At 40.9% G+C, this 11,814-nt stretch overlaps 1 protein-coding gene across 2 annotated transcripts; it reads right to left on the minus strand.

The window, feature by feature from the left end:
• Positions 1–4,469: 4,469 nt before the first annotated feature.
• hlx1 (H2.0-like homeo box 1) lies at positions 4,470–8,341 on the minus strand. Of its 2 annotated transcripts, XM_084000511.1 has the most exons (4): positions 7,795–8,341; positions 6,999–7,181; positions 6,642–6,826; positions 4,470–5,256 (listed from the first exon to the last, which is right to left on the minus strand). In XM_084000511.1, the coding sequence occupies exons 1-4, from the start codon at positions 8,279–8,281 to the stop codon at positions 4,897–4,899; spliced, it is 1,215 nt and encodes a 404-aa protein (XP_083856637.1). In that variant the 5' UTR covers positions 8,282–8,341; the 3' UTR covers positions 4,470–4,896. The 2 variants fall into 2 exon arrangements, with proteins under 2 accessions (XP_083856637.1, XP_083856638.1); XM_084000512.1 differs by lacking the exon at positions 6,999–7,181.
• Positions 8,342–11,814: the final 3,473 nt, after the last annotated feature.

Raw genomic sequence — 11,814 nt, forward strand, 5'->3', positions numbered from 1 at the left:
AGTTTTTTTTTCTTTAACACCTCTGTTCACCTGTGATGAAGTGTTTGTTCACATCACTTCAGATGCTCATATCACGATAATCATCATCATCATCATGACAAATAGTGACATTATCATCTCAATCTGCCAAAAGAGGAAGAAGCACAGTTCCTAAACTCAACCTCTATCTTTGTGTGCACGCTGCGTTTGTCGGCTGTGAGTTTCTCAAGCGCTTGATGAGTTATGGTTCAACGCCACCAACCCCCACCACCACCACTACACCTCACCCCAGACCACCCCTAACCCCCCCCCACCTCCCTCCATACAGACTCTATAAGGCCTCCAGTCTGATACATTACGGCGGCCGAGGAGAGATCTCCATCAGCCTATCAAACAACTTCACAGATAATGCGTCAAAGCGCTGGAGACGTCACAGCTTTTAGTCACGTTAATCCCTCAACCACTGCAGACACAACCCACCCACCCTCCAACCTCCTCCTCCTCCTCCTCCCCCTCCTCTGCTCTCACAGAGGCAATTTGTTTTACACAGTTACTTTTTCAAAGCGTTAAATATTGGTGAAATCTGCGAGGGCTTGTTTTATGGGTTGCCCTGTCCTGGGTTGCCAAGAGGGACGTATAGGACAGCTTTTAATGGAGGCGGAAAGGCTGACATTAAATACAGGCCAGATGGACTTTCTCCTATCCTGCTCATAAAAGTTCTTAGGACAGTTCACAAATCACGGCCTCTCAGTATTATGTTAAGCGTTTGGATTGTTATTGTTATTGTACATTTGCAAATACTAAAGTAATTTATAGCTTTTCGAGCATAATTTGAGCCTTAACCCACCCAGACATTTAATATGTGAGCGTTTAACAGTTAATATTGCGTTGATAAAGTGCCCGAGGGCTTTTTACGGCCTTCCATGGAAACTGGCTATCATAACTCTGACGACTTTTCATCCAGCAGGAATTAGGGGTGAAGATTGAGATGAGTGCCACCTACTTCACAGCCCGTCACAGGCCCAGTTGGTTTATGAGAAGCTTGCAAGCTGCATTTTTTTTCTCGGGGGGTGGGGTGGGGTGGGGTGAAATATCTCCTGTGTGGAAAAGAAACAAAAGGCAGCAGGTAGACTGTAGAACCCGGCAGCAGAGGCAGGGAAAATGTGAAAGTGAAATTCAAGATGCTTAAGCTAAAACGGAAAAACTGCAGCTCTCTGGGGGTCAGTCCTCTTTCCGGAGGAGAGGAAAGTGGACCCCGTAGTAGAGTTTGTGGTGGTCCGGGTTTTTGGGTCACTCACTATGATGTTGCTGCTAACATGACAACAAATACCAGAGGGCTTTGAGTTTCCTGACTGAGATATAATGCTATCTGAAGGCCCCGGGCTTCAACACCACATTATAGCAACATTTTTCCACTTACAAGCTGCTCAGCAGAGGGGTTAATATGAGAAAGAGCATCAATTCAAAGCTGAATAGGGCAAAATACATTTACTCAGGTGTTATATTCATATCGTATTTCCTTTTGATACTACATTATTCCTATTCCTACAGTGTTCGTCCTCTACATTTTAGAATAAAATATTCCTTAGGTTACACTACAAGTTAACATTTGACATTCAACACATAACTTAAGTCACATTGCTCCACACTGACTGGCTGTAACATGTGAATGCATCAATATTCATAATAATAAACAAATCTGTGACTCATTACCCATACATTTGGATGCGTTTTTGTGTAATGGAGTATTTTCATAGTGTGATTTTCCTATTTTTACATAAATAAATAAATCGTATTCCTTCCTCCTGTAAAACTCTCCAATTGGTCTTTGATTCATGCAAATGTTCTTACTAAATGGTGTGAACCCTGCACAAGTTGTAGAATAAGTACAAACTAGAACAAACACTCCTTTACAAGTATATTCAAAATCTTCAGTACTTATGTATAATGTCTATATGTCTTTGTCTATGTATAATGTGTATGTATAATGTTTGATATAATGTCTGTCTGTGCCAACACAGAACAATGTGCTGCTATGCTGTGCCGAAAGCTAATTCTGCCGACTTGTGCAGTCGTCAATAAATTAATCCTGAATCCTGAAAACGACATCTACTCACAAGTATTCTCATAGAATTATATTTAAACAAAAAGTATAAACACTCAAAATGCAAAACTTATTTTAACTACTAGCTTGATTTTTATAGTCTAATTATATTGATACTGTAAATAGATATAATAACATATTGTGTGGTGAGGGGTCGGATGCCATGGAGAATTTATTACAATAAATCTGACACATGTTTGACGTTTTGATAGATTTATAGTATTAAAAACAGAAAAATATTCACCAACCTGATCATTTAACTAAATTAAACAAAAAAGTGGAATTGGAAAATAAGTATAGGCCTCCTTCCTGTCATGTCAAAATAAAAGCGTCTGGTAAAAATGTTCTTCGGTTGGTGATGTCGGGGACGGGGTGGGGTGCGGGGGGCTTATGGCCTCTGTATCCCCAAAATGTTTGTTACGGCCCTGGAGACGGGACCAAATCTGCAGACTGAGAACTTTTATTATGACCTTATTTCTTCTTCTTCTTTTTTCAATTTTACTGCCAGTGTTTTTGTACATGGAGTCAAATTTGAACAGATGACTAGAAGTATCTTTAAATGACCTGCATACTTGAGTGACAGCTGCACTAAGTTTGTTTCCATCAGTCAAACCTCTTGGTAATAGACGCAGACACGATGCATAAAAGCTCAGAGCGACAGATTAACTCTGAAATAATTCATAAAAATCCTCCGAGCTCTTAAAAACATGTAAACAGATTAACATATGTTGCTGAACTAAACTTATCTTACACAATGTTTGTTGTCACTGCGCTGCAGCTGAGTTTGGAAAACACTTATTCAGTAGGAATTTTCTGGAGAAGTCATCACTTCTTTCTTTTTTTTCTTCTTTTGCAACAAAAATATCTTCGATTGGGCAACAACATCACTCTGACAGTTTATGAGGACTGCACATATGGGTGAATATTGATCACTGAAAGTTTAAAACTCCAGCATTGAGGAGATCTGGCCTTGAGGAGAAGGTTATTCCAGATTTATGGATGTCTTATAAAAGATAATTACTCTTACAGACACAAGATAAAGTTAATAGACATGTAAAGGGAGGGAGTGTGTGGTGACATCATGCCATTTAACATCCTTAAACACTTTAATTGTGCTGCACATGTGAGTGCTGCTGCTTCTGCTTCATGCTGCATGATGGGGGACTCCTCCTATCTGATCATCTGTGAGGAGTCATTGCTGACGGTCATGATAAGGCTGATTGGGAAATGACATTTCAACACTGCAGTATCCTCTTACTTCAGCCTGTAAGTGATGATTTTTCGTGAGTCATGACATAAAAAAAGAAGAGCTGATGTGGAGCATCAGAGCGGCTGCTGCTGCTGCTGCTGTAGCAGGGGGTGGGTGGGTGGGGGTCAGGAGCAGCAGCACTATAAACGGAGGAGATGTTGATTGTATCTGTGTCTGGATACATAAAATATACTCATCCGGGTCGTCGCTGCTATCTGGAGCCAGTAAATGTACACAAACTATAAACTACCCTCTTGTGCTGCTCTCGCTTTCTGCGCCAGAGCCGCTGAGTCCTCGGGAGAAAATGAATGTGCTTATAGGAGAAGGCCTGAAGATGTGGACATTAATCACGGAGGTCTGGTTTAGAGACAGCGTGTCCGTTATACGCCAAGTTTTAAAGTCATGTTGTTTTTTTGGTTTTATTAAATTGATTTGTCGTCTAATCTTATCATTATCTTATCATTGGTGATAAAAAACAAAAAAATGTTTATTTGGCATTTAACAAAAGCTAAAACTTGGAGGGAAATCGCTGGTTTTATGAATTCCTACGTAGCTATACGTATATGTGCATAATTTGCATATTGACTTGTGTTTTACATTAATTTACGTTTGTGGACAGAGGCGACTTTCAATTTCCGGTTTTCACTCATTTTTGTTTTTATTTTCAGCCGTTTGTTCTGTTGTATATTCACGTGCACGTGCAACGACTTGAATTCCTTTTTTTTTTTAATTGTTGCCGATTGTTATTATTTTTCTAATTTAAATCCATAACAAATAACAACATCATAATTAAATAGCCTAAAAAAACACACATATATAGGCTACGTATGTTAATAACTAAGTTAACCAGGGAAAAGACTGACTGAATCTGAGTCATTATAAAGCAATTTGCAAATGTAAACAATATAATAATAACAATAGCCAAATAAGAATAAGAATAATACGGATTTCAAAGTAAGAAACATTTTATTTACAATATTTTCAGTGCAAATTATTATTAACAAAATAGCACAACTATATATTCAGACAAAAAAATATAATAATAATAATACATGAACACTGTGTGATGTTCTGAGATTTCATTTATAACGTGAAACGAGTGGTTCATAACCTAAAAATAAAAATTCACAACCGCACTTTTCCTTCAGATGAGGAAAACATGATACACACAGAAGCTCCTGAGAGGAAAACGACAATAAAAAGAGACACTGGAGGTGACCGGAAGCCTGTTTTTTTTTTTTTTTTTTTTTTTTCATCATTGTGGCCTGACAGACAAAAGGAAAACACAAGAGACAAGTTCTAATAAAATTCACAAAATATTTTGGACTATGCTCCTTGTGTCTGGGATAAAAATTATAATGTGTCATACAGATAACAGGCTCCACTTGCTCCCAGGAATTACACCGGTCCAGGCCTGGTTTTCGGTTGCAACAATCTTCTCATTATAGTTTAGAGAGCTGACTATGCCATCCCCACATGTGTTTTTAATATCTCTGTCGTCCTTCTGTCAAAAACAATAACGCAAAAAAAAAAAAAAAAAAAAAAAAAATCTCGGCGTCATTGTTCATATTAGCACCTGAGAGGCCGCTGTGTCTGTGCCCGTGCCCGTGGCTGTGGCTGTGGCCGTGGCCGCTGCCGGTGCGCTGCTGGTGGGCGCGCCGCCGCTCATGATCACGCTGGGTTTGTGCTGCTCCGCAATGTCCAAGTGTCCGGCGTCTGAGCTCTCCTCCTCCGGGGCCTCGTCGGATTCACACTCGCTCCTTCCCTCGCTCTCACACTCAGACTCCGTCGGCTCTTTGGGCTCCTTGCTGCCCGGCTCAGACGCACTCTTGTCCGGCTTCTCGTCCTTCTCCTTGTCCTTCTGAGCCTGGGCCTCTTTGGAGTGTCTCCACTTCATGCGCCTGTTCTGAAACCACACTTTCACCTGCAAACACACACACATACACCCACCATCAGATTTGACACTCTTTGTGCATCTATAAACAGCAGTTAAGTGGCTGTAAAGCTCGTGCATTAGGGCTCATTTAAAGGAATAAAAATGCACCTGACAGTGCATTAGGTCTAAGTCATAATCTTAGCTTTGCCCCATTCTTTCTTTTGCATTGCAGTGATGACAAAAGTAACACACTCTACACACACCAGGGCAAATCAAAAAATAAACACTGCCCATCAATATCTGTAATTTAAAATCCTAACAAAACCTCAGCAGCAGCAAAAAGACAGAAAATATGGTGCAAATATAATTTTAATCTAGATAAATACATTCAAATATATAAATATAAATCATCTTATTTTATAAATAATATAAGTTAATCTGTTTTTGTTTTCACCTTTCGGACTTACTTACTATTTCTTTGGTAAAAAAAGATATAATATAATGAAATGTAAACAAGGTGATAGTGACATTGAGGCCTCTCAACCAATCAGGTCGCACTCAACAGTTTGGATGCTGCTGTGACCTCAACAGGCTGCATCAGTGGCCTTTTATTCAGTTTTATGTATCATTCATTTTACATTCAAGGTGAATCTGTGGCTCTTTGTGTTGTGAAAAAAAAAAAAAAACTTATAACAGACTGAAACACTAAGAAATTTAATTTCACATCCACTGTTTTGCCGTTAGTTCACCTGTCAGTTGTGAAACTACAATTAAAGATCATGCTCCCCCTCTGTTTTCCTGTGAATGTGAGAATGGATCTGATTTTATATTGAGAGTAGAAATGTATTAGTATTTTTTGTGTGGACACAGCAGCATTTAGGCCTGAGATCACATATATTAATTTACAAAAAATAGAACAAAAAAAAATTGTAAGCTATTAAATATGACAAAATCCAAATAAAAAGAAAAATAATATATGTTTTGTCAGGGAGTGTGGTAATAGAAGGGAGGGGGGCCTTAGTATTTCTAAAGTCCTGGCTGCGGCCCTGTGGTTTTTATTGTTTTATTGTTCATTTGGGTCCTCATTAGCTGTTGCCGTGGGAACAACTAGCTGTTCTTCCTGAGGACCACATTCAAAGAAAACACACAGATACCCACCAACATTAAAACATGTTGGCCACACAAGCCTATAAATGATGCATTTACATAAACACTGCACTCAGATGTAAAACTGCATCTGCATCACAGCTGAGGATCAAACTGAGTTATTTAAAATGGATGCAATTAGTAAAATAAAGTGTGAAGAAAAACTATGGTGTTTATCTTTTCTGCAGGTCTGTTTGCAAGATATATAACACGAAAACCTCACAAAGCCTTACGTTGTGACATGTCAAAGGCCTCGGTGAGTGTAAATCCACAGCTGAGCCTCTTACCTGAGCGTCCGTCAGCCCCAGCATGGCAGCCAGCTGCTTTCTGTCTGGCTTGGTGACATACTTCTGTATTTCAAATCTCTTCTCCAGTCCTTTTCTCTGCAGGTTTGAAAACACTGCCCTGGACCACGACCGCTTCCTCTTGTACGTCTGTGGCATTGTGTCTTTTGTGAGGACGGCATATGGACCTATATGCAAAAAAAGACATGGAGAAGAGGTTAGAAAAACACAGAAGAGTCCACGGGGGGTCACACCTTCTGCACTGCAGGTGTCTCACACACCGCCAAGCAAAAGACAGAAGAAGGGGACAGGTCAGTTTTATCTGTCTTGTCACTTCTCCTTCCAAAAGGAGTCGACTACCTGGGAAGGTGTCCTGAAACTGATGCTGGCCTGATTGTCTGCTGCTGCTGCTGCCTAGTGAACTCATCATGGCGGACGCGTCGCTCATCCCGTGGTCTATGGAGGAGAAGTACTGGCTGGCCGGAGGCTGAATGGGGATGTGGATCCCTGACTGACGGTTCGAGCTAACGATGGACGTGAGATCTGTTACAGAGCGAGAGATGATGGGCTTCAGTCAGGAGAGAGTGATCGCAGTGACACACAGGCAGACTAAACTAAACTAAACCACTGACGCTGGGGCAAGATGGAGAGACACAGAGGGTGAAGGGGGGATTATAGTTTCTAAATTAATAGAGAGGGGTGTTTTTTCTTTTCTTTCTTTGCTGGGATGCAGTGCTGCTGTTTGTGGCTGATCCTGACCTTTGACCTCTGTGTGGAGAGGGCAAGAGAGCAGAGGATTTTCCCCACAGGGCTCTTTAAAGTGCAGCTTATGAGGCTATTTGCGCTCTTACTACTGTGTGAACAAGACTGCCAGTGTTGTAAACTGGAGCAGGTAACTGACTGACTCACTTTTGCACATGTGCAACATTAAAAAGCTTCTGCTGGTGGTTTGCTGCTTTCAGTTTCTAAACTTTCTAAACTTTCTAAACTTACTATAATATAATTTTTTAAAAAAGAGAGAGAGAGGGGGGGATTTTATGGCTTTGAACACATCCCTATTTAGTGTTTTCTGTGGCTGACACGAGAGGAAACTTGTCTACAAACAATAAACAACTTTTTAGGGGAACTATAAATGTAGTAAAAACTCTGTGCTCACCTCTTAACGACGACTTTTCTTTGCCTTTTGGGTCAAAATCTGTCGACAATATCCGGTCAATTCCAAATTTGAGGTCTTTGCTTGAAGGCGGAGGAGCTTGTTGGGAGTTAAATGCAGTCCTGGAGACTGAGGTTAGCTGTAGTCCGTGTCTGTGGTACGGAGACGCCGGACTCAACCTCGGACCGTACACCGACGGCGGCTCCGGCGCGACCGGGGAAGGGCGCAGCGGAGAGTTACCGGAGTGGCCCTGCTGCTGTTGCTGCTGCTGCTGCTGCTGAGCGCGGTGATGGTGGTGGTGGTGGTGGTGTCCCATATGCACCACGAGAGCCGAGGATCCCGGGATGTTCTCCGCATCCCCAGCCTGCAAAATGTCTGCGATGCAAAACGAGGGTTTCTTCATGGTATCCACAGCGAAGCCCCCCGCGCAGTACGCGGACCAGAGGCTGAAGTTTGATGCGTAAAACGGGTTGAGCCCGGTCGTGTACATCCCGCCAGTCTCGGACTTCGCGTCGTTATTGTTTGCGAGGAGAGAGACGGGTGTTAGAGGACAGGCATGTAAGAAAAAAAAAAAAAAAAAAAGAGGCAAGGATGGCGTTTTTTAGTTGGAGAGATGACCGTCCTCTTTGTGGAAGTGCCAAAATCGCTCTCCCGACTCTGAAATCCTGATCCTGCTGCTCCACTCTGAAGTTCCTCCGCTGACACTGATTGGTCGCTGTCTGAGCCAATGGCTGCCGCGCATTTGCTCACATCACACCCTTCGCAATTTAGGATGATGTGTAACCCACACACACACACACACACACATTCACACACGCACGCATACATACACATGACTGAGGACACTTGTGGAGCAATTTTGATCCTGAGATGATGGATTGATCACTTAAAGAGAACCTACGACCCCCCCGCTCCCACCACCATCACTACCACTCCTCCTCCTTTTTCAGCCATATCACCGCGCACACACGCAAAAAAAACACTCATAATGTTAATTCATATTTTTCTTTCTTGAAATAAATGATTTCCTGCTCTCTTTCATCATAACAGTGTCTGATCTCTGATCCGTCAGGTTTTTTTTCCCAACACAAAAATACCTAAAATAATCACCTCAATTAAAAAAAGGCCTCACTAAAATTAAAATACCACACAATTAATAACACACGATGAAAAGAAAAAACTAAAATACAGTGCAATTATAGGCAATAGCCTCCGTGTACAGCAGAGCGTCTATTAGCTGCATCTCATCCTGTTTTTGATGGGCTGTGATTCGCGTTAAATGAGCGGATATTCCTGCTAGATTTGCCCTCAAAATAGAACCTGCTTTAGTATTTTAGGATACAGCAGAAATCCTTATTTCTTCCGGAGCAGAAAAAGTGTGTGTGTGTGTGTGTGTGTGTGTGTGTAGGGTGAGAAGGGGAGGGGAGGGGAGGGGGTGCTTTATAATGACTGTTAGAACTTCCCTTTTTCAATATTTGTGCAACTTTATCTCGACCTGCAAGTTGCACGGTGACGCAAATCCGTCCCCATGCTCATAATAAACAGAGGAAATCTATTCCCCCCTCTACAACGAAAACACAATTAACTTCAGAGGCGATACTTCATCCGCAAGGCCCCTCAAGATTCACACGTTGGGACCCGGCCAATAAGATTTTTTTTTTTGAGGATTTAAAAAAAATAAAATAATAAAAAGCATCTTTAATGTCTCCTGTATCGATTCACCCCAAAACAACATTTTTAAAAACAGAATCTGCAATAATAGCATCAGCTTTTAAAAATCCTGTTTACATATTTTTGCTACAGTACCTGTCAATTAAAATGAACTCTCTCTCCTATTGTCGTGCCTTGTTACTATTTGACCCCCCCTCCCCTTCCCCAAACCCCTCCGATCGCATGTTTGCTCCTTGCATGTGTTGAAACAATGGCTTCTGAAGTCCGCATTCATTTAGTCCTGATTCATGCGGCCGGAAGGGCCGATGACCCTGACTGCCTCCTATCATGCTGTTTTCGAGTGACACTTTTCCGGGTTAAAATTAGAAAAAGATTTTTTAACGTTTGCCCTCCATCATGCAGTCAAAACAATCCAGGGAAGAGGATGTAGCGGGACGCAGCACGCCTCTGGTTATTTCAGGTGCTGATGAGCTTTTCAGTGGGAAGCATTTATGAAGAAGAAGAAAAGAAAAAAACAGGCCTCAGATCAGCCCTTTACGCACTGAACTGCAGGAGCAGGAGGACCTTAGATTCACTTATTTTATATAAACATTAATAATAATAATAGTCTGTCTAATGCATTTATTGACTTAATAAAAAAGAAATCAATTAAAAAATGACTTATTTTTGTCTGTTGAAAAATACAATTGTGGCCTTGTGTTTTAGTTTTCATCAATAACCAAATAATAATAATAACAGCCTAATAACCAATCATTAAAATAAAGTCTAACCTATTGATAAGAAGAAAAAAATCCCAGCATTTTTTTGGTGCACTTCAGGAAAAGTGCCATTTGTGTGTCTCTCTAAAGTCAAAGTCCCAGAAGGCATCATGTCCAGTCTGTGCTGGAGGAGAGACACAGCCGTGCACTGTATAAGTGACTCTGAATGTGCAAACAAGTGTTTTTAATAATTACAACAAGATGGTTTTACAAACAGCTTCTTCTGAGCCACTTATACACATTTAAACTTTAAAATTATGATAATGAAGAAAACAGTGTGTGTTGTTTCCTGCTGCTTCTCCACCTTTATCTCTGATTTATAATCTCCCTCAGAGTTAAAACAGTGGCTCAGTGTTTCTTACAGAATATTTATCATCTCTCTGCAGGACGGTGCACACAGAGAGAAACTGTGCAACATGAAGGCATCACAACTCATCCCGCTTTTCACCACCAGCCGTGCACTGAGTTAATGTTTTGTTCTCATTTTTATCTTTTAATGCATAAAGTATTTAAAATGCACCCCAGTGCTTGTTTTTTAATGTACATTCATAAAAAAGAAGGAGAGAGGTGGAGCATAAACCTTTCACTGCACTGAAACCTGCTTCACACGTTGGACGTGGCTGCAGAATAAATCTGAAACTTCCCTCAGGCTTCCTATTGTTGCAACTGTTTTAAAAGCTGGGGGTCAAAATCGAATATTTCTCAAAAGAACGTATTTGATCTGGTACAAAAAATAAAAAGAACTGAAAAATGAAATATTACTTTAGCAGCCAGGGCCCTGCTGGATTCTATTATTCACCTTTATTTCCCCCTCCTCCAGCGCGGTCCTCTGCGGAGCTGTATAAATGATGGCAGGTGGGATTACTGCCAGTGCCAGTGATTCCTGTCTCTGGTTTAGTGGTTGAGACTCGAGCCTGTCGTCAGAAACAGAGAATCCAGTCAGTATCAGTCCTGACAGAGCGTTCACTGTGTGGAAACACAACATCAACATCGTCCCTGTCCCACCGGCTGCTGTGGGACTGTTTCCCCCCCTTTTTTTTTTGTTTGCTCCTTCCAGCTCAGCCGTGCATGAGGTGCAGTGAAAATATTAAAGCATTGATGAGAGTGAAGTGGTCATTTACAGTTTTGAGGAACTTGGTCTCTTCATGTGAATTTCTACTTTATGCTACTTCATGTCTTTCTGTGAATAATGTGTATTTTTTTTTTTTTACCACTTACTACATTTGACAGTCATAGCTACTAGTTACTACTAGGTTAGAAAAATACATGGAAAAAGAAGTGGTGAAATCATTAAAGAGTAAACCAGTAATTCACAGAAGTTTATGTCTTGTTATTCTCTACCTGGGGCTTGTTTTACATTTCCCCTTAAAATGTCTAACTTGGTTTCATTTAAATAACAGTTTTAGGCCCAAAGAGGTAAATTCAACCTGGAGGAAAGAAAACGAGAAACACAAAAAGCAAAAACAAATAGCAGCATTTTCTTTTTTACTTGACTGGTGTCTTGACCCTTCAGATTCAACCTGTGACCTTTTGCAGGGACTAAAATGTGCAGTTTGGAACAAGAAGCTCTTTATTTATCTTTTTTTAAACTCTT

The sequence above is a fragment of the Trachurus trachurus genome (genome assembly GCF_905171665.1).
Source record: "Trachurus trachurus genome assembly, chromosome: 24".
Classification (NCBI taxonomy): domain Eukaryota; kingdom Metazoa; phylum Chordata; class Actinopteri; order Carangiformes; family Carangidae; genus Trachurus; species Trachurus trachurus.